This window comes from Colletotrichum aenigma (assembly GCF_013390185.1).
Source record: "Colletotrichum aenigma strain Cg56 chromosome Unknown KSG_Cg56_contig06, whole genome shotgun sequence".
In the NCBI taxonomy this organism is placed as follows: Eukaryota; Fungi; Ascomycota; class Sordariomycetes; order Glomerellales; family Glomerellaceae; genus Colletotrichum; species Colletotrichum aenigma.
In genome coordinates this window covers 2,116,864-2,138,470 of record NW_023500912.1, presented here as the reverse complement: position 1 = coordinate 2,138,470, position 21,607 = coordinate 2,116,864, and the positions used below count along the sequence as shown (strand labels likewise).

The window sequence follows — 21,607 nt, the reverse complement described above, 5'->3', positions numbered from 1 at the left end:
TGCGCCTTTAGAGCAGGGTGTCCCAAGCCACGAATCCGGAACACCCAACATATATGCATCTGAACTCTCTTCGGCCGGCCCCGCGCCGACCCCTTTTTCCAATACCCTTATCCTCTCGGGCTTACGATGCATTCATCCTCTCCCACTCGTCCTCGTCCTCCTCTTCACCTCTTCGCAGCCGCCGCCGCCGCCGCTGCCGCCTGCTCTTCCTCCCACCGCTTCCGGTCCCGAGCAGCATATCCGCCAACCCTCTCGGCCATCCTCATCTTCTCCTCCTCCTTCCTCCTCGTCTCGGCATCCTTCTCGGGCAGACCCCACCACTCGCGGATGAAGTCCTCCTGCTGTGACTTCTTAACGGCCTTGCGCTCGCGCTCACGCTGCCTCTCGAGCCTTTTGGCGAACCACTCCTCTCGCGCGGCGTCGTGGTTCTGTGGCGTGGCGTGCGCCTTCATGCACCCGTTCATCGCGCGCAGCTGGTCGCTGCAGACGAAGGACACGGTGAATGTCCTGTTGAGAGCGCAATCTGCGAATGCTGTTTGCGGGCACAATGCGTCAGCTAGCCTTCTCTACTGTATCGCCAGAAGTGACTGGTACAGGTGTTCCCGCTATAGTTTCCCCGCCTAGATAGGCTGACGTGGGAACGAGGGGTTGGTGGAGGAGACGGGGGGAACTTTACCCTTGATTTCGGGCGCACAGGCGCTGCGTACACGCTGGTGGTAGATGTCTCTGATCTGCGCCTCCTGGGATGCCGATAAGGGGAGCGGGTTGCGCGAGGGCATCGGCAGGCCCTCGCCGGCGCCGCCGGTCGGGTTCGGAGCCGCCATCGCGGCCATCAACGAATGTCCCGGGGGAAGATCTGCCTTCGACACCCACTGGGGGTCCTGCTTTTTGTATTGGTTGCTCGAAAACGACACCGCAGGTCGTGCTTGTGCGTGTTCGCCCTTCGATCGGTTGCCGTTTCTCTCGTCGTTGGCGGGCGTTTGGGTTTGCGCGGGTGGTTCGATAGTGGCCCGTCGTCAAAGGTGGGTAAATCCAGAGCGACAGAGCTCTCGGATGGAAGTGCCCGTGCATTCGGACGGAGCTTGCTAATTGAGACTTTTTGCCGCCGGAGGAGCCTCACCGCCTTCCCTTCCCACACGGCTGTGAAGAACTACAAGCAACAAGACGAAAAGAGATAGTATATTGACAACGATATTAGATTCTTGAATTTTGTTGCGCAATGCTGCGTTTCTTTTGTTATTGGGTTTGTACCGCACCTTGCAGCGGAACTCTTCACAACAAGTGCAATAAGAGACGATAAGGTAAAATGGAATCGCGGAGTTTTTGCTTTTATTTCTTTTTGTCGAAGAGCACTACGTAGCTAAGACTGCCTGGTAATTGACGCTGGGACTCAAATGTCCTTCTTTTCTTCATCAACATCGCTATCGAGGGCCCGGTGTGATGACTCGGGGGTTTCCTTGTTGTCCTTGCCCTTCTTCTTCATGGAAAACTTGCTGCTCCAGCCCGTCATTCTGCTTTCCTTCGACTCCTTGGACTTGGACGGGCCAAAGGAGGGGCTGCCGGAGACGCTTTCATAGCTGCGACCGAGCAGACCCTCCTCGCCGTAGTCGTCAATGTCGCCGAAGCTAGATCTCTCCGCTGACATATTCTTGTCCGAGTTCGTGGTGCTTCCGGGGCCCTTCTTAAAGAGCCCGGATTCCTTACTCAGCCGAGAAGACAGACTAAACTTGCTAGAGCTTCCTTTCCTAAACAGCTTGCGGACAACGTTTTCCTGATCTTTGGCGATGGAGTTGGGGTCAGAAAGCGTGCTGGATAACGCTCGATCCAAGGTCAAAGACTCTCGAGATTCAGAGACCGACGTTTGCGTGTGGATGGAGAAGGCATCGCGAGACTTTCTGGACTCATTCGGAGAAGAATCGTAACCTTGGGGCAAGTCGAGGCTGGGAGCGGAAGCATCTCTGCCCTTTGCTTTTTCCTTCGTGTCCTTGCCCTTGTCCTTGGACTTATCCTTGGATTTGGGTTTGTCCTTGCCTTTGCTCGGGTCGCCGTCCTTCTCCTTCCAACCGAACAAACCTCCGATAAAAGTCGGTGCTGCAGGATTGAGACGCCCACTCAAAGTTCTAGCGTCTGCAGTCAATTTGTTGCCTGGTGGTCTGCTTCCGATGACACCGACTTGACTGGGGTCTTTCAGCACCTCGTCGCGGAGAATCTCATCTTGTTCTGACGCCAAGGTTGTCTTCAAAGCCGCAGGGGAGCCGTGGATCGAAGGTCGCCTAGACGGGTTCCGAGAAGTCCACATACTATTGTCTGTCCAGAAGCGACTCTTATCTCCCGGGTGACCCCAGATAGAGGGTCCGCTATCTGTGGATGGGCGTGGCATGTCTGCCGATGCCATGGAAGCAGGTCTCGGGCTGCTTGGATCGCGATCCGCAAAGACACCGCCAAAAGGCACGAGACGCCTAGCCGACGATAGCATACCTTTGGGTACGAGCGATGATGTGCTTCCTTCAAGAGTCTCTGGTCCAGCAGAATTCCGATTCTGCGTGTACGATGAGAAACTAGTCCGGCGTCTGTTTGATGGCTCTGAATCGTCGGTTTGCCGTGGGAAAGATTGGCTTTGACCATGCTTCAGACTACCAAGAAGTGGGCCGCCTTCCTCGGCACTCTTCCCGCCTCTATTGCGTTGGAAAGACGCGAACAGGTTCCCAAGCCGGTGCCCCGATGGCGACGGCTGTGCGCCCGAAGAAGCAGCCACATCTTTAAGGGATGCGTGGTCGGCGATATCTGAGGACAAAGGAGGGAAGTTCTGCTGGTGAGATGAGCCCGGAGGACTAGAATGTGCACTTTTGGAATTGCCGGACGGCGCTGGCGAATGAGCATCGTTGTGCTGATCTGGCGCGAAAGGGCTCCTTCGAGAAAACGAGTGGGGGCTATGAGGCTCATCATCAAAGTCGTCGCCTAAAATTCCGGATGGCAGCAGCATCTGGGCTGTGGGGCTCAATGGAGCGCCCGCAGTGAGGGCTCGCATGTCTGCTTCAAGAAACTGTTCCGTTGGTAATCCCTCGTTGGCCTGCATGTCTCCGAACTGACCATACCCCGAACGACTCCCGAAACCGCTTGGAGGGCCATACGGAGAATCCGAAGCGGAGTATAGTCCAGTCGGAGACGGAACGGCCGCGTTCGTCATTGAATTTCCGGTTCGGCTTCTTCGCTTGATCTGCACCGGTACGTTCTGTTCAAAGTCGACGCCGGAGGAATTCGCTTGGTTGAAGAAATTGATGCCTTGCTGAGTTGCAGCATACATTTGAGCGTTTAGCATATGCAAGTGCCCGTCGAGTTGCTGAGCTTTCCTGTTCTCCATGATAAGTTGACTCTGGAGCTCTCTCCGCTTGGTCTCGAAGTCCCTTTTCATCTTCCGGTCGTCTTCTCGCCAAGTATCGTCTTCTTCTCCACCGGGAAGTTTCTTGCGTTCGTCTTCGAGTTCCTTCAGTTGTTGCCTCTTTTCTTTGTACTCGGCCTCAAGCTGATCAAACTCCTCTTGGAGAGCCGCGTTCTCTTCGATCAGAGTTTTCACTTTGAGATCGCGGTCTTTCTCCAGGTTTTCCTTTTCGGCAGCAAAACCCTCGCGCGTCTTGCGCATGTTCTCGATATCGGTAGTCCACTTGTCGATGTTGTCGCGGACCTTGTTGAGCTTATCTTGCTTCTCCTTGAGTTGATTCTCCTTCTTCGCCTTGTCCTTGCTGGCTTGGCGCATTTGTTCGTAACTAGCCTTGACCTTCTGCTTGAGCTGTGCGGTGGCATCATCCTTCTCCTTTTGTACTCTCTTCTTCTCATCCCTCTCTTTCTTGAGACGCTGTTCAAGTTGCCTGAACTCGGTCTCCTCGGTCGTGTGCAGTGCAGCTGTATCGTCAATCTCCTTCCGTTGCTTTTCGAGAGTGTCGGCCAAATCCTTCAGTGACGCCTCGGGATGGTCGCCCGACAGATCTTTGATAGTTGGCTGTTCCTGGCTCGCTATAGATGGGGAGTGTCGTCGGTTGACGGTGTTGCGTCTCTGGCCGGCACTGGTCGCGGGTTCCCGTGCGGTGGCCGATCCGGGTTCGAGAGAGGGCGCCGCCTCGATGGTAGGAACCTGACTGCGTCCGCCATTCTCTTCAGTGCACTGGGAATGATTGGATCGGGGTTCTTGGTCCTGAAAGCTGTCGGGCAGACGGGAGTTTCCTAGCTCTGGCCGTCCATCGGATCGATATGTGCGTAATCGTATGACTTGGCTCCCGGCTTGGAAGTTATTCGGACCGACCGCGATGACGCGAATGTTGTAGCAATGATTGGGCCTGAGGCCGGTTACAGTAATCGCCGTTTCCTCAGATCTCGATTCGCCAACTGCAGCACTTTGTTAGAACCCCACAACACAGCGCACGACAGGCTTCGTTGGCCGGACTAACCATTGACACCGTTGACCTGTATTAGAAACTTTTGTACAGGCCGGTTGTGAGAGGGGCGCGTCCAGTTGAGGGTAGCGGCGTCGTTCTTAATACCGGCCAGGGATACATCGGGGGCTTCGGGAACGTCGACTCCAAGAATGCTAATCAAGTCGGTAGTGGGCTTCCAGAGGGTCTGCCAGGCACGGTGAAGCAGCCTAGACGGGGACGTGTCAGTCGCATGGGCGCAAGGAAGACAGGCGGCAGGGAGGTGGCAGTGAGATCCCATGTGCAAGGCAGGGCGGAGCAACTTACCAAATGACTGCGGCGAGTGTCACCAACATGCTGGCATGTCGAAGAAGCAACTCATCTAGACTCCAGTACCGGATGCTCTCGCGGGTGTAGTGGACGGACCAGGCAAGGCAGAGGGAGGCGTAGAGGGGGGCGACGAGATAGAATACGGCGGCTGAGGCGGCGTAGAGTAAGGCTTTGTAGAAGCGGCCCTGAGGTCGTTTAAGCCACCAAGCGATGAGGAAGCTGACGAAGAGGATTTTCACGAACAGGGTCCATAACATCGCCGCGTCGAGCCGGTAAGGAAAAGGAAAAGAAACAGGAGCCTAACCAGAACCAAAACCAGAAAAAAGGAGCGGAGGTACGAAACAAAAAGCGAAGGATGAGACCGTTCGCCTGTCCGCTCTCGCTGGGGGGGAAATTCTGGGTGGGAGGGCGGTAACAGAGATCGGTCAAGAAGCGAATGGGAGAGGATGGAAGAAAATCTCGGCAGTTGGAGCGCAGTCTGCGGCGGCGACGTCGACCACGAGCCAAGCCAAACGGGACCCAACCCGATCCAGGGCGGGCGGGCAGGCTCAGGTCTGGCTCTGACAACCTCCACTACATGGGAGGACTGGAGCGCTAACCAGCGACACCACTCTCCCACTGTATAGGCACAGGGTGTTGCACCACCTCACCTAGAGGGTTCCCGTCAACCAATGTCCTTGCACCGTGTATCGCGGCAAGGGGCCTGCACAGTACGGATGCAGGCGATCAGGACATGCCCCTACACGCATATTCGTGCCTGCTTTACCACTGGCGACGGATGCCGGCCGGGCAATTTGGGGCTGAAAGGATGGAAACGGGGAGGGCTTAATGATGGAGGGGCGGTAAAGGCAGGGCAGGCCTGCAGAGGAGGGAGCACTCGAGAATGAGGCACGAGAGTCACTTCCCGGGTAGGTAGTTTACCTATCATATGTAGGCAGCCGTAAAGCAAGAATGGTGGAAATGAGAGCAGGTAGACAGACTGAGGAGGGGTCCAGTCTCTATTATGTCTTTTTTCCTTTCTTTTCTCGAATTAAACTCATCTTGTCTTTCCGTATATCAAAGCCTAATTTCAAGCGGGCGGGCAGAATAACCACCTTGCGGTCTTTGGCCCTGCTCAAGCATACGCGCATGCCTGGTAGCATGCCGTCATTCTGAAATTCCAGAAAATATGAGGGGTAGTAGGTCCGCTTGATGCTTCTCCGTGGTTTCTTTCCAGATAATTGATGAAATGAAGCTCTCATGACTGACTGCCTTACCTAGAAGAAAGCTCCTCAGGTTTAAAGCACGGTTCTTTTCGCCTGTGCTGAATCACCGCTAAGTCACGTCTTGGTTTCCTTTGGGACTGAGAGCTCTTGACTCGGTTTCATCTCCTCCGATGAAGTTTTGTCCTCTAGCAAGTTGCGTATCCAAGATAGGTATTCGACGAGTGGGTTAAACTAAAGAACATCCACCTGTTAGTTGAAGTCTTCGGTTTGCCAAACCAGGCTTTCGGCACTACTTGCTGTTCAACAGTCGCACGATGGCGCCTTTAGCTATCTACCTATCTGCGCCTGCGCCTACCAACCTTACTTTCTGACAGCTTGCTCTTCACCTAGCGGCGCCTCCCGCCAAGTTTCTGCCACTCAAAGTCGCACAGCCCCGACTCCCGCAACCAATGTGGCTGCCGAATGATGATGATCATCACGTCTTACCAAGTTTCTTACGTGAGCTAAGGATGCGCTTCCGTGCTGCAGCGTTCCAGCTCGAGTCTCCTCGTCCTCGTATCCGGACCTGTACGCAGCAAATACGTTGCCTCAGCCACTTTACCCTCTACGTAGGGTGCAGGCCCTGAATCGCCCTTCCCGGGAGCATTTCGCCATGTGCTGATGTGGCTGGCTCCTGAGCATCCCCTGAAAACGAACTGGAGTGAGGGGCTCGCAGCTGAAAGCGACCTATCATGCCCTGAAGGCGTCTCGCTGCCCTGGAATGAGGGGCTCCATCCCATCTGAAAGCGACTGAGCCAATTGATCTGACCTGACAACTAGCGGGGACCTGGACAACGACCACCCAGCTTGCCCCCCCCTTTAAGGCACTATATTTGGACCATGGAGGGGTCTTTGGCGGGGACTACAAGTAAGGTAAGCTACCTCCTGTCGACCTCATTTGTTTACTTGGTCTCTTCCGCCTTTTCGTCTTCTCCTGCCTTACTGCTTCAGCCTTCAACCTTCATTCTTCTGTAATCATCACATCAGACTGCTTTCTGATCATCAGCAGCCGCAATTGACTTGACTGATAGCTTCCCCCACCGAGATACCCACACCACACCCACCACCCAACATGGAGGCAATCAAGTCTGCTCTCAACATTGGCTCCAACAAGCCTGCTGCCACCGAGCCTTCTGTCGAGCAGCTCTCTCAGCTCAAGGAGAAGTACGCCAAGGCTGGCCAGGACCAGGTCTTCACCTTCTACGACGACCTCCCCTCTTCCGAGAAGGCTGCCCTCTACCAGCAGCTGTCCGGCTTCGACCCTGAGCACATCAACAAGATCACCGACCGCGCCCTTAACCCTCCCAAGACCGACGATGCCTCCACTCAGTCCGGTCTCGAGCCCCTGCCCGAGTCCGCCACCGCCAGTATCCTCGATTCGAAGCCCGAAGATATTGAGAGCTGGTACCAGTCAGGTCTCGACCTGATCGGCCAGAACAAGGTGGCTGTTGTGTTGATGGCAGGCGGTCAGGGCACCAGACTCGGAAGCTCTGCGCCCAAGGGCTGCTACGACATTGGTCTTCCCAGCAAGAAGTCCCTCTTCCAGATCCAGGCTGAGCGTATTCGCAAGGTCCAGGAGCTCGCGGCCAAGAAGGCCGGCACCAGCAAGGCCGTCGTCCCGTGGTACGTCATGACCTCCGGCCCCACTCGCGGCCCCACGGAGAAGTACTTCCAGGAGAACAACTACTTCGGTCTGGACAAGTCCAACGTCTTCATCTTCGAGCAGGGCGTGCTGCCTTGCATTTCGAACGAGGGCAAGATTCTTCTCGAGTCCAAGGGCAAGGTTGCAGTTGCCCCTGATGGCAACGGAGGTATCTACCAGGCGCTCGTCGTCTCGGACGTGATGGGCGACATGCGCAAGAGGGGCATCGAGCACATCCACGCCTACTGCGTCGACAACTGCCTCGTCAAGGTTGCTGATCCCGTCTTCATTGGCTTCTCTGCCTCCAAGGACGTCGACATCACCACCAAGGTTGTCCGCAAGCGCAACGCTACCGAGTCGGTCGGTTTGATTCTGCTCAAGAACGGCAAGCCCGACGTTGTCGAGTACTCCGAAATTGACAAGGAGACTGCCGAGGCCCAGGACTCCAAGCAGCCCGGCGTCCTCAAGTTCCGTGCCGCCAACATTGTCAACCACTACTACTCGTTCCGCTTCCTCGAGAGCATTCCTCAGTGGGCCCACAAGCTGCCTCACCACATTGCCCGCAAGAAGATTCCCTACGCGGACCTCAAGTCTGGCGAGACTGTCAAGCCCGAGAAGCCCAACGGCATCAAGCTGGAGCAGTTCGTCTTCGACGTCTTCCCCATGTTGGACCTAAGCAAGTTCGCTTCCATGGAGGTGAAGCGCGAGGACGAGTTCTCGCCCCTCAAGAACGCCCGCGGCACCGGCGAGGACGACCCCGATACCAGCAAGCGCGACATCATGCTTCAAGGCAAGCGCTGGATCAAGGCCGCTGGCGGCATCGTCACTGGCGAGAGCACCGAGGACGGTGTTGAGGTCTCGCCTCTTTTCAGCTATGGCGGCGAGGGTCTGGAGAAGTTCAGCGGCAAGGAGGTCAAGGCTCCCGCCGTGTTGGAGGTTGAGTAAGTGTATGACTTAATGATACGGGATGATGGGCGTTCGACAGGATCGATAATTTTTGAAATAACCGTTCGGGTTGATGGATTAGTTGCTGGATAGCAAGTCACCATTTCTCGAGATTCGAGTATGGAATACGAAAAAGTTCTGGTTCACTGCATCTATTCTGGCGAAGGTGTTAACTTGCAAGGCTTTTTTCGCGAATGTTCGGACAAATTTGAGCGTCTTCTGCTCACGTCTATTAGTTCCTGGCGTAATTCTGCGATGGGAGGATTGTCCTCCAGCGAAGGCAAGTAACCATAAACAACAGACTAAGATCTCCAAGCACAGTCAAGGCAGCCCTATTTCCTTACGTGCACACTTTATGCGGCTCGGAGGCGTGGCATCTGCACACTGAAAAATTGATTTTATCGTCTGAGTCGCCGCCGCCAAGCTTTGGGATGCCAGATCTTTGGGCCAGTTCATGAGATCCTAAGGAAGGGGTATGCTTGGCTACAACCGCACACTGTGTGTGTGTGCAAATAGCCAGCCGGGGATTGGACGTCCCCAAAAACAGCCTCCTTTTATTTTTATTTACCGTCTTCCGTCCCTGAACCCTTCCCCTCCTTTCGAAGAGAAATTTTTATGGAGATGAGAAAGCGAGCGTGTCCGGTATTTACCACATGGATCGTGATTCATGCGCCCACATGTGCAGGTGACCTCGTTCTCTCGGCAGTGTTCTTGTCCCTTTTTGCCTGCCCCTCTTGTCTCTTTTTCCCGAGGTAGCAGCGCCAGTTTCGTCAGTGACGGCGGTGTGTAAGACGATGAGGGATGAATGACGAAGGATGGAGCATGTCAGAGACACGGGAACGGCAACGAGATGTCTAGCTTTTTGAGTTTGGGTGTTAGAGGGAATGACAGCATGGTTCGTGTGCGGGGGAAATACTATCGAACTCAGGGCGGCGTGGTGGAAGAGGCGGGACGACGGACGACGGACGACAGATGGAGGGGTAAAGTCCCTCCTTCTGGGCAATGACATCAGACTTTGGCTGGAGTTTCTTTTTGGGGAATTCGGATGGAGCGTTTGGAGACTTGGAGGCAGCAAACCCATCAGCCCGCAAAAAAATAAGTGTCACGAGTACAATTCAGTTACAGGACCGAGTCAGCAGACTGGCCCGGTTTAGGTGAGTGAGAGTGTGGAGTGTCGTATTCATTAGGTGCACAATACAGGCCTTGCTGTGTTTTTTTGGGCTCTGCACAACAGAACAGAGCGGAAAGAGGGGAGGCTGGGCTGGGGGGAAGAAGATGTTGGGCGGGTGAAGCGAAGCTGACTGCGATTCCCCTTCAATTGGGGACAACCCATGGCCTTTTTTCGCTTTTGTTGGCCATGTGAGCTGGACGGCCTAGGTGCCGTCCCGGAGCAGAACAGCCGTGCGAACGAAAGGTCATTCAGGACACTCAGGAAGAGGCGGCACCAGGACACCAGGGCACGGAGCAGCAGCCACTCAACGAGGATTCTCCTTTTTTTCTGTAAGAAGTGAAAAAAAAAAAAGTTGATGAAGGTACTAAGACTAAGGTATGTAAAATTTTCGCATTCCGAATTCCGACGGCCCTCGAGCTAAGGGCGCATTGAGCGTGAACTTGCAGAGGGAAATTCCAGCTAAGGCGCCTTACCAGACAGATCTTTGGCCTCGGCCCAAGGCCTAGCGCCGCCCAGCATGCAAGCCCACCGGCCCTTCGCGCGTGCACCAGGGCTGGCCGTTCTCATATCCATGCCGGCATTCCTCCTTTTAGTGCAGTAGAGGTGGCCTTATCTGCGCCCGGCTTAAGGCGGCCAGTACAGTGAGCGCACAGCGACGCATGGCCCGGGCCAGGGGCTGCCATTGGGGGGATGCGCCGCTGGCGTTCTCCCCAATGTCCACCTTCACATGATCCGCGGCAGATTTTGAGTACCTTGTCCGTTTGCTTACTCTTTACCCAGCCAGCAAACGTGGGCGAGCTGGCCCTGTCGCGCTTGTACCAAAACCGCCTAGCCACGGGCACTCTGGTACCTCTCTGCCGCCGTTTTGCAGTGAGCCAAAGAGCCCCAGAGAGCATTCAAGGGCGTCTTAGCTTGTTGGGCTGGTCCAACAAGCAGGGGTGCACTGCTGCTTCCCCCCTGTCCGCTGCCCGCCAGGTCCTTCTGCTTCCCGCTCGTATCGTCCATCAACCGACCTTACCTGTGCCAATATTCCGCCCCATTCGTTCGTCGCTTTCCTAACACCTTCGTCATCTTTACACCACTTCAACCCCGAACCCTCCCGCCTACTGTCTGGTCTCTACAGCTGAGCGAAACCCACGATACAAGAGACCAGGAGGCTGTTGCACATCGCATCGTATCTTTCACAACGTCTGCCTTCCTGGCTCTGCGATCGCACACCCGCGCCGTATCCAAGACTCCTCCCCGTTGCAAGGGCGTAGCTCCATAGTCACCATGCAGTACGTTCGCAACCTCAGCGCCTCCGTCTCCTCGACATGGAACTCCATCAACCCGGCCACTCTGAGTGGCGCCATCGACGTGATTGTCGTTGAGCAAGAAGACGGCACCCTGGCTTGCTCGCCTTTCCACGTCCGCTTTGGAAAGTTCTCCCTCCTTCGGCCCTATGAGAAGAAGGTCGAGTTCAAGGTCAACGGCGTCAAGCAGAACTACTCCATGAAACTTGGAGAGGAAGGAGAGGCCTTTTTCGTCTTCGAAACCAGCGACAACATCCCCAGGGATCTACAAACCTCGCCTTTGGTATCCCCAGCATCGAGCCCTCCCCTGAACCCTGAGAACCCCTCCTCCTCCGAACTGGGCGAACCGGATCTGTTGGACCTGGACTCCGAAGAGAGGAGACCCAAGCGTCCTCCTCCTTCAGTCATCCACAGCGCAACTCTCCCTCGGGACCACGGTTGGTCTCTTGCCCGTCCTCTGGTGACCCCAGGCGCACATTCAGAAGCTAATGATTCCAGGCATTCTTACCCCGTTATCCACATCACCAGACCTCACCCACGGACGACCGAGATCAGACGACTGGAACCTCCGTCCCTATAGCGACGATGTGTTGCGCAAGTCGGCTCGTACCAGTGACCGTGAGTACGGCGAAAGCTCTGCCGATTTTGCCATGTCCGAGAGATCGCAGAGTCCTCCGCCTCTGGCAGCGAAGGATGCTGTCGAGCGGGCGCGCATGCTCTCCAAGGAGCTTTCCGCCAACAACATTCCCACTCGCGTGACCGAAACGGGCGACCTCATGCTTGACATGACCGGTTTCAAGAGCAACGAGGAGGATATTTTCCGTGCTGAGATCCTTGCACGTAAGATCTTGTCTGAAGAGCTTGAAGGCAACTACGATATTGGTTCCCTTTTTGGTATGGACGAACATGGAAACATCTGGATCTACAGCAGCGAGGAGGCGAAAGAGGCAGCCAAGAAGAAGACTATGGAGGCAGGTTACCGGCCAACGGCCATCGCAGCTGATGCTGCATCCGACCCGGGATACCAGAGCGACGGTAGCGATGTGACGACTACAGCGCCTACTCCGATCCATAGGAGAACTGAGTCGGATGTCGGCGCCTCTGGCATGCAGACTCCTCCGACCACTCCGCCTCAATCGTCAGCCGGAGACCCAAACCTGAACTACGCCAAGACGCTGCGGTTGACTAGCGATCAGCTGAAGGCGTTGTGCTTGAAGCCCGGTGAGAACAGTATGAGCTTCACAGTTAACAGAGCGACATGTAACGCCAATATGTACCTGTGGAGACATGAGGTGCCTGTTGTCATCTCGGATATCGACGGCACCATCACCAAGTCGGATGCGCTGGGTCATGTTTTGAACATGATTGGCAGGGACTGGACGCACGCTGGTGTTGCCAAACTCTACAGCGACATTGTCGCAAACGGTTACAACATCATGTACCTAACTAGTCGATCAGTGGGACAGTCCGATACCACCAGAGCATACTTGGCTGGCATCCAGCAGGGAGAGTACCGGGTTCCGCGCGGGCCAACAATCTTGTCCCCGGACCGTACTATGGCCGCACTCCGTCGTGAGGTGTACCTCCGGAAGCCCGAGGTATTCAAGATGGCTACTCTTCGTGACATTCGTCACTTGTACGGTCGGGAACAGACGCCATTCTACGCTGGATTTGGAAACCGTTTGACGGACCAAATTTCGTACAGAACAGTGGATGTTCCGAGGAACCGCATCTTCACGATCAACTCCAACGCCGAGGTTTCTCTTGATCTACTGAGCTTGAACAAGCTCAAGTTGAGCTACATCAACATCAACGAGGTTGTGGACCACTTCTTCCCACCTGTTAGCACTCTCGTCAAGGGTGGTGGAGAAGAGTACACAGATTTCAAGTACTGGAGGGATACTCCATTGGAGTTGGATGAATTCTCAGCAAGCGACTCTGATGATGAGCAGGCCGACCTAGAAGAAGACGCCGACGACGATGACGAAGACATCGGTGACGAGATGGGCCAAAGCTACATCTCGAGAGGCTCCATTGATGAATACGGTGACGAGCGAGAGAGCATCCTCAGCGGAAGCGTCGACGGCGACGAGCGGATGACGGCCTCTATGATGGAGGACGAGTACGCTGACGACGAAGACGCCGAAGACGAAGATGAAGAGGACGATGACGTTGACGAAGCGGACCTCGATAGCGTGCGAGCGCAGCGCGAGCGGACACCTCAGCCCAGCGGCAAGGAAAACCAGTCTTCTCCTCCCACCCAAAAGGTGCTTATGGAAGACGTCGGCGCTGAGTTGATCACAGGGGTAAATCATCTCACCCTTGAAAAAGGTGTGCAGAAATAGTGTGCTAAAAAGGAGGAACAGGCCGCGGTGTATAACCCTAATGTTACTTCTACAGGTGCGAACTAATATTGCGATTCGAACTTCTGTACTATTACCGGGGGCTTTTAGAAGAGCGGTTTGGGAAACAACAGCATGGTTGGTTGGTTGGATTCGCGGACGGGCATTACTTTGCATAGCGGAAGGCGTTTGAATTGGTGCTTTTACTGTAGTGTTTCCTGAATTGACACTACCTTTTCCCACCTCAGCGATCACAAGCTCTGGACCAAATGTGTGGAACTGTGGATGCTCTGCTATATTTTGATTCCTACTTTAATCTGATGCCGACGCAGGCGCCGACTCCTCTGGGTGTTGCATTCCAAATGCTAAGTAATGGCCGTGTTTGCCCAAAGCTCCACGGCACCTCTCCTCTCCCCAAGCCTGGACGCGCAGGTGCATCCCCATCGGCTAGTTTCCATTGACTGGCAGTGGGTTGCGTGATGCAAAAGCCACTGTGCCTGGAGTGCCTACTCATGCCAAAGTCCGGACTAACGGCGCGATCATGTGCGAGATGTGTGTTGTGATCGGTACCCTTTCTAAGACGTCCCTCCCATGTCCGCATCTTCGTTCACGTCCTTGCCAAACACATCCTCCATTGTGCCTCCCTCGACGCCGTCTCCGCCAATATCCTCGTCCGCAGCGTCGTTCTGGTTGTTCGTCGTCTCCACGCCCTCCATGGCACCGCCTGCACCAGCATCTTCCTCTTCCTCTTCGTCGTCCTCGATGCCGGCCTCCTCCCAGACATCTTTCAGGCCCCAGCTGACGCCGCTGAGCACGAAGCGCTCGCTCGGCAGCCTCAGGCCCCACTCGTTCTGCGCGACCTTGGGCAGCTGGACCTTGTTCCGCTCGCGGGCGAGCTCCTGCAGCCAGTCCTTGGACACGCCTCCCGCGCCGCCGCCCCCGCGGAACTGGTATCCCAAGCGCGCCGAGATGGCGAGCTTGACTGCGTTGGCGGTCACGGCAGCGTCACCCGTGCCGGCGGCGGCCGCCGCGGCACCGGCCGTCGGCTTGGAGCCGGCCTGGGCGACGTAGGGGTCCCCGGAGAGGTAGATTGCGTCGCCGAGGATGCTCGAGGTGTGGCGGTAGGCGAAGTCGAGGAGGAGGAGGGGCACGCGGGCCTCGTACGAGGTGACGCCCTGGGAGGTGAGGAGGAGCTCGATCATGCGCGAATCGCGCGGGCGCGGGGCCGATGCGTTGCTCCCGAGGGGATTTGATGAAGATGACTGCTGCTGGTGTTGCTGTTGCTGCTGCTGTGCGTTTTGGTTGCTTGGTTGTTGCGATTGCGCTTGTGTGGTGGATTGGGTCGGTTGGGACTGGGAGGGCGGCTGCGAGCCTGTTGTCGCTGCGGTCGCTTGGGTGTTGTTCACGGTTTGTGAGCCGGAGGCGCCTGAGGAGGCTGGCACGCCGTTCGTTTGCGGGTCGGATGATTGTGAAGCCATGCTGGCGATGCTGCCTGGCAGCGACGGCGGCAGAGAGGGACGGTGTGACGGTGTCGCCTCTTGCGATGGGCCGGGGTTTGATGGATGTGGACGTCGACGCGTTGAGGTCCTTCCGTTCTGATGAATGTGAAAATCGGATTCGTAGTAAAGTAGGGCGATCTGAAATGTGAAGGAAGTTGCGATTGGATGGCCTCGTTTGAATTAGTATATGTCAAGGTGAATGAATAGTCGTCAGGTGGTCGATAAGGTAGTCGCGGTTGGGTCACTCGTGGAAAGAGCTGCCCACGAGGCTCAGCTCAGCACGTTCGTTAGCCGTTTCCGCGCTATGGAGTCCGGTACAGCTCTCGTCAAGTGCTGCCCGGGGCTGTCGACGGCGCGAGGATTGATCCGCTCCGTGTCTTCTTTTCTCGAGCGCACTGACCATAGCTTAATCCCACATTGGACAGGGGGTCTCAACGGGCAAATCGGCTGGGCGTGGATTGGATGACCTTCAACACAGGGCAGACTTTCATGCATGGAGGGGCAATTTGCATTGCTGCCCCACCATAACACCCGCCCACGCCGATGCAGGACCACCCCGACGCTGGGGTGGTGGTGTCACACTCTGAGGATTTTTACTTTTAGCGGCGGGCCTTCCCTGAATTGAGTCACCAAAGAGAGGATCTTATAGAGTGACATTCCACTTTCCCAATCCATTGACTCGGGCTACTCTTCAACCACACTTCCCGTGTCCTTGAACTTCCTTATCCGTTTGCTTCCCTGCATGTGAGAAACCCCTCACCAGATCAGAAAGCAGCTGCCCGCCATGGAGACGACACTACCTTTTCCTTTCCTTATCAGCGTGGCCGTCCCGCCCGGTCTGGCAAACCTGGACGGCCTCGACCGCGAGCAGGTCTCGGTGCTCGGAGCCCCCTTCTTCGAGGCCAACGATCAGACCCTGGAAAAGTTCCACCGCTTCCTGAAGCAGCACAACGCAGAGTTCCGCGGTTACTTTGACGTCACCGGCATCACCTCAAGAGACGACGTTGTCTCTCTCCTCGACGCCGGAGCCCGCATGGTCTTTGTCGCCCCGGAGAACCTCTCTCAGTATGAGGAGTTCGGATCCAGGGTGGGCTCCGTCCTCAAGACCGCCGACGTCTCTACGTCGGCCGCCTCCAAGCACGCCGTCCTCGTCAAGGACTTTGATTCGACAGTGTGCGACCTCGGCGCCTTCATTGAGCGCTGCAAAGTGGAAAAGCTGCCCAACCTTTTCCTTAAGCCGGTTCCGGAGACTACCCTGGAGCACTTTGTCGACATTGCCAAGCAGTGCAACGCCATCCCCGTCTTGCCTTCAGACGGCCTGACTGCTGCCAAGGAGGACGCGAAGAAGCTTTGTCTCTCCAAGCTGATTTCTTCATTCTGGAAGTCGGATAGGCCTGATGGTCTGGTCCCAACCGTTGTGTGCGATGAATCGGGCACCGCCCTGGGACTTGCGTACAGCAGCGCCGAGAGCGTTGGCGAGGCCGTTCGCACACGGACCGGCATCTACCAGAGCCGCAAGCGTGGTCTCTGGGTGAAGGGCGCTACGTCTGGGGACACTCAGGAGCTGGTCCGCATTGGCCTCGACTGCGACAACGATACCCTCAAGTTTGTTGTCAAGCAAACCGGCCGTTTCTGCCACCTGGACCAGCACGGCTGCTTTGGCGACCTCAGCGGCATCCCCCGTCTTGAGCAGACTCTTCAGTCTCGCAAGCAGTCTGCTCCTGCGGGATCTTACACCGCTCGTCTCTTCTCGGATGAGAAGCTCCTGCGCGCCAAGATCATGGAAGAAGCAGAGGAGCTCTGCGATGCCAAGACCAAGGAGGAAGTAGCCTTCGAGGCCGCGGACCTGATCTACTTTGCCCTCACCAAGGCTGTCAGCGCGGGCGTTAGCTTGGCTGACATTGAGAGGAATCTCGACGCCAAGGCATTCAAGGTCAAGAGGAGGACGGGTAACGCCAAGGGCAAGTGGGCGGAGAAGGAGGGCATCCAGACTACTCCTGCTCCCGCCGCAGCACCAGCACCAGCCCCGACACCTGCTGCCAAGGAGAAGTCAGAGGAGAGGATAACCATGCGCAGATACGACCTCTCCAAGTCTTCAGCCTCTGAGATTGATGAGGTCCTGAAGCGCCCATCGCAGAAGTCTCCTGACGCCATCCTGAACATCGTCAGGCCCATCATCGACGAGGTCCGCAAGGGAGGTGACAAGGCAGTCTTGTCTTACACCCACAGGTTTGAGAAAGCTACGTCTCTGACCTCACCCGTTCTTAAGGCACCTTTCCCCAAGGAGGCCATGCAGCTCTCCCCTGAGTCTATCAAGGCCATCGACATTTCTTTTGAAAACATCCGCAAGTTCCACGCCGCCCAGAAGGAGGACAAGCCCCTGAAGGTCGAGACGATGCCTGGCGTTGTTTGCAGCCGCTTCTCAAGACCAATTGAGAGAGTCGGTCTGTACGTTCCTGGTGGCACTGCCGTCCTGCCCAGTACCGCGCTGATGCTGGGTGTTCCCGCCATGGTCGCCGGCTGCCAGAATATCGTCTTCGCCTCTCCGCCGCGCGCCGACGGTAGCCTCACCCCCGAGATCGTCTACGTCGCCCACAAGGTCGGTGCTGAGAGCATCGTCCTTGCTGGCGGTGCCCAGGCCGTTGCTGCCATGGCCTATGGCACCGAGAGCTGCACCAAGGTCGACAAGATTCTCGGACCCGGAAACCAGTTCGTCACTGCTGCCAAGATGTTCGTCAGCAACGACACCAATGCCGGTGTGAGCATCGACATGCCCGCTGGCCCCTCTGAGGTTCTTGTTATCGCCGACAAGGATGCCAAACCCGCCTTTGTTGCCTCCGATCTGCTCTCCCAGGCAGAGCACGGTGTTGACAGCCAAGTCGTGCTCATCGCCATTGACCTGAATGAGGAGCAGTTGCAGGCCATTGAGGACGAGCTTCACAACCAGGCCATGGCTCTGCCCCGTGTCGACATTGTCCGCGGATCCATCGCCCACTCCGTTACGATCCAGGTCAAGACGGTGGACGAGGCCATGCGCATCAGCAACGACTACGCTCCCGAGCACTTGATTCTCCAACTGAAGGACGCTGAGAAGGTGACCGAGCAGGTCATGAACGCCGGCAGTGTCTTCATCGGCGAGTGGACACCTGAGAGTGTGGGCGACTACTCTGCCGGTGTCAACCACTCTCTGCGTAAGTTTACCTACTTCCTATATACTCTGTGACGTTTTCTGACCATAGCGCAGCCACATACGGATACGCCAAGCAGTACTCTGGCGTCAACCTTGCCTCCTTCGTCAAGCACATTACCAGCTCCAATCTGACGGCCGAGGGTTTGCGCAACGTCGGCGATGCTGTTATGCAACTAGCGAAGACTGAGGCCTTGGAGGCTCACCGCAGAGCTGTCGAGATCCGCATTGAGCACATGAACCGCCAGTAAATATGGACCGTACAAAAAGGAAAGGGTCGGGATCAAATGTGATGTTATGTAGTTATACCAGAAAAGTCATTGGATATAGAAATTGAGTTCTTTTTTCTTCCGAATATGGCTGGTTTGATTTATGACGATTCAAAAACCCTGTACAGTGTCTGGTTCAACTCATCATCTCTTTGATTCCAGTTGCGTTGGGCAGGCAGAGGGTATGAGCCGGTGTCAAGTGGCTCCACATCATGAGGAGACCTTTCTTTTCATATCATAGAGAGAGAAAAAACAGGTAAAACAAAGAAAGAAAGAAACAAGGAAAACAAAACATCGCAAAAGGAGTAAACGCAAATTGCTAAAGAGCAAAAAAGACGGACGATCGTCTTCAAGGCCCTCCACCGCAGTGATTCAAACGAGCGCCCCAACCCCTTTAGGAAAACCAGAACCTTTGGGGAGGTATTTGATTTATTAAGAATGAGCTGTTTTACCAACTAGGCCACTTGGCCCATCTCTGTTGAACTGGTTGACGGATCTTCGGACGGAAAGCGACCAAGTAGGCAGGCAGGCAGGCAGTCCCGTCCCGGGTGGTTACTGAGGAAGGTGCGTCACTGAGGTGAGGAAGGAGAGGTGCTAGCCAATTACGCGAGCGACAACGACGACGAGAAAGGCACGTTTGCCAGCTACCTTACCTTAGGTACGCGAGTATCGCCTGCCTTCCATCAACCAAAGGTAAACGGGCCCCGCTACTTTCGTTCCTGCACGTATTTCTTGAACGATTTCCCCGGACAGCCCCTTTTGCTCACCTCAGTACCTAGATGGGTATTGTATCGCAAGTTAATAAGTCACAGCCACGAACGTGGCAAATTCAACTCCTGCCCAAGTCAATTCCGTGCTGAGATTCGCTGTCGGTCTTCGGGAATAAAGTAGAATTAGGCCGTCGTGGTGCTACGCTTGCGAATGTCACCGACATATGAACAAGGGAAGTCTTTATGATACACTAGCCTGTAAACGGTATCTCATACACTCTATACCCTAATCTCCTCGAAATCACAACCCCCCCGGCAAATTTAGTACTTGGGCTTCATGGTGGCCCTAAGTCTGGCGTAGTCGAAGAGGCCCTCAATGTTTCCAACGGCGCTGATGGCGATGTCCTGGTCCCAAAGCTTCCTGCTGGCAAAGTCCATAACATCCTTCTCGGTAATAGCGTCGATGGTGCGCTCGATCTCGGCGGGGCTGGCACGGCGGCCGGTGGTGATGAGCTGGCGGCCGATGTCCTCGGCGATGGCAGTGGTGCCGTCGAGGGACAGGAGAATGGAAGCCTTGAGCTGGGCCTTGGCGCGCTCAGTCTCGGCCTCGCTGACGTTGCGGCTCAGACGCATCCACTCGCGCTGAGCGAAGTAGACGAGATCGTCGATGCGGTCAGCCTTGTCGGTGACGAGGTAGATACCCCAGAGACTGGCCATGGTTAGCGAGGATCAATGACAGAATCAGCCAGGGGCTGCTCACCCGGTGTCGCTGTAGCTGGTGGAGAAGGACATGAAGCTGTTGGCGATGTCGTGCTTGTGAACGAAGCCACTAAGCTTGCTGCCCTGGTGGGGAGCGTTGCCAATGGCCTTGTCGTAGTTGCCAACGATGGCCTGGGCAACGAGGGCAGTGTAGTAGTCGTCGCTGTTCCAGCTGACACCCTCAACGGCGATGGCGATGTTGGCAGTGGGGATGTTGTCGTCGCGAACACGGACATCGGAACCGATGAAGTCGGCCTTCTGCTTGGAGAGCAGGTAAGCCTGGGTCTGGGGGCTGGTGGAGGCAAGGCCGCCAAAGTTCTTCTCGGCGAGCTCGACGAGCTTCTCGTGGGGGATACCGCCAGCGCCGACGAGGACCATGCGGTCAGCGGTGTAGTTGTTCTTGATGTAGCTGGTGAGCTCGGTGCGGGTGATGTCGCGGATGTTCTCGCGGGGGCCAAGGATGGTGCGGCCGAGGGGCTGGTGCTGGTAGGCGGTGGCGTGAAGGTGGTCGAAGACAACCTCCTCCATCTGCTTCTCGACCTCCTCAGACTCGCGGAGGATGACGTCGCGCTCGCGCTCAATGGCGGACTCCTCGAGCTTAGAGTTCTGGAGAATATCGGCGAGGATGTCGACGCACTGGGGGACGTCGGAGTTGAAGGCCTTGGCGAAGTAGACGGTGTTCTCGCGCTATCCAGTGTCAATGGGGAGGACTTTGTGATTAGTTCGGTCGAGAGGAACGAACCGAGGTGTAGGCGTTCAGGTGACCACCCATGTTCTCGATCTCAAGCTCGAGCTGCTGTTGCGTTCGGTTCGAGGTACCCTATATTGGTGTTAAGCGGGAGTTGGTCATCGCATTGGCGGCGCATCGATGGCCTACCTTGAAGGCAAGGTGCTCGAGGAAGTGGGCGGTGCCATTGGTCTCGTCGGTCTCAGCCCTTGAGCCGGCATCGATCCAAACACCGACGGTGGAGGTCTGGGCGAAGGGGGAGTAGTCGGTAGCGACCTGTGAATTCGACGTCAGTATCTTGTCGCGACGGGCGTGGTGACGCCAATTGAGTGACAGGGAGGGCAGGCGGAGGCGATGGGTGTCGTACCGTCAGTCCGTTCTTCAAGGTCGTCGTCTGAGTCTTGCCGAAGGGGGTGCTGGCGGGCGTGGCGAAGCCCCGGGTGATAGGGCTCGCTCTGGAAAGAGCTGCCCGGCTTCGCAGCCCCTGCGAGAGGTTCAAAGCTAGTCTCCGGGACGCCATGGCGGAGTTGTGGAGGATAGGGAGTGATATGAGGTGTTTGTGAAATCTTTCGATGAGGTTTCGGCTCAGAATTCAGAAAGCTTTCTGGGGCCGTGGGTGCCTTGGATGCCAGGCGCCAAACACTTTTGGCCCCGAATTGTTCCGGACGTGGCCAATCAGGGCACGTTTAATTCCAACTCTGCGATGGGGCGGTACGTACCGCAATGTGCAATTGGGTGCCATCCGAGATCCGTTCACAGGCATCTTTCACTCATTGATATCATCACTCCAACAACATCAACATGCTTCTCGAAACCTGCACCACGGTCAATTGACCCAAAGCTAACGATGCTGCTCTCCAGCGACGGACTTCTCACTTCTCCTTCGACCACACCAACATTTGCGCACATCTCAAACGGCGTGGGCCGAGGCATGCGCAACGTTGCTGGGCACCGTCCGTCGAGTATTTTCGTGCTGGCAGCAGCTGCCAATTGGCCAATTAAGCGGATCCTGCCCGTGCCCAGGCGGCCGGCGGTTGCGTCAATGGAAGTTCCATTCGCGCAGCTGAGACTCGATCTGGCTGGC

The 21,607-nt window shown here is 56.1% G+C and overlaps 7 protein-coding genes across 7 annotated transcripts; 3 read left to right on the top strand and 4 right to left on the bottom strand.

Annotated features, from left to right (window-relative positions):
• Positions 1-164: 164 nt before the first annotated feature.
• Positions 165-824, bottom strand: CGCA056_v009619 (uncharacterized protein; the record flags this gene model as incomplete). The annotated part of the gene is made up of 2 exons (XM_037324866.1): positions 165-532; positions 677-824. The coding sequence occupies 2 exons, from the start codon at positions 822-824 to the stop codon at positions 165-167; spliced, it is 516 nt and encodes a 171-aa protein (XP_037176961.1).
• A 566-nt stretch (positions 825-1,390) lies between these two features.
• CGCA056_v009618 (Uncharacterized protein) lies at positions 1,391-4,993 on the bottom strand (the record flags this gene model as incomplete). Its single annotated transcript, XM_037324865.1, has 3 exons — positions 1,391-4,380; positions 4,443-4,636; positions 4,734-4,993. The coding sequence occupies 3 exons, from the start codon at positions 4,991-4,993 to the stop codon at positions 1,391-1,393; spliced, it is 3,444 nt and encodes a 1,147-aa protein (XP_037176973.1).
• Positions 4,994-7,052: 2,059 nt separating this feature from the next.
• On the top strand, positions 7,053-8,567 carry UAP1 (UDP-N-acetylglucosamine pyrophosphorylase; the record flags this gene model as incomplete). Its single annotated transcript, XM_037324864.1, has 1 exon — positions 7,053-8,567. The coding sequence occupies one exon, from the start codon at positions 7,053-7,055 to the stop codon at positions 8,565-8,567; it is 1,515 nt and encodes a 504-aa protein (XP_037176133.1).
• A 2,443-nt stretch (positions 8,568-11,010) lies between these two features.
• Positions 11,011-13,441, top strand: ned1 (Nuclear elongation and deformation protein 1; the record flags this gene model as incomplete). Its single annotated transcript, XM_037324863.1, has 3 exons — positions 11,011-11,467; positions 11,529-13,336; positions 13,397-13,441. 3 exons carry the CDS (start codon positions 11,011-11,013, stop codon positions 13,439-13,441), a joined length of 2,310 nt encoding a protein of 769 aa, XP_037177053.1.
• A 506-nt stretch (positions 13,442-13,947) lies between these two features.
• Positions 13,948-14,850, bottom strand: TAF9 (Transcription initiation factor TFIID subunit 9; the record flags this gene model as incomplete). The annotated part of the gene is made up of 1 exon (XM_037324862.1): positions 13,948-14,850. The coding sequence occupies one exon, from the start codon at positions 14,848-14,850 to the stop codon at positions 13,948-13,950; it is 903 nt and encodes a 300-aa protein (XP_037177267.1).
• Positions 14,851-15,655: 805 nt separating this feature from the next.
• On the top strand, positions 15,656-18,309 carry his-3 (Histidine biosynthesis trifunctional protein; the record flags this gene model as incomplete). The annotated part of the gene is made up of 2 exons (XM_037324861.1): positions 15,656-18,062; positions 18,116-18,309. 2 exons carry the CDS (start codon positions 15,656-15,658, stop codon positions 18,307-18,309), a joined length of 2,601 nt encoding a protein of 866 aa, XP_037177268.1.
• Positions 18,310-19,358: 1,049 nt separating this feature from the next.
• pep (Mitochondrial-processing peptidase subunit beta) lies at positions 19,359-21,043 on the bottom strand (the record flags this gene model as incomplete). Its single annotated transcript, XM_037324860.1, has 5 exons — positions 19,359-19,746; positions 19,798-20,483; positions 20,539-20,616; positions 20,674-20,799; positions 20,891-21,043. The coding sequence occupies 5 exons, from the start codon at positions 21,041-21,043 to the stop codon at positions 19,359-19,361; spliced, it is 1,431 nt and encodes a 476-aa protein (XP_037177264.1).
• Positions 21,044-21,607: the final 564 nt, after the last annotated feature.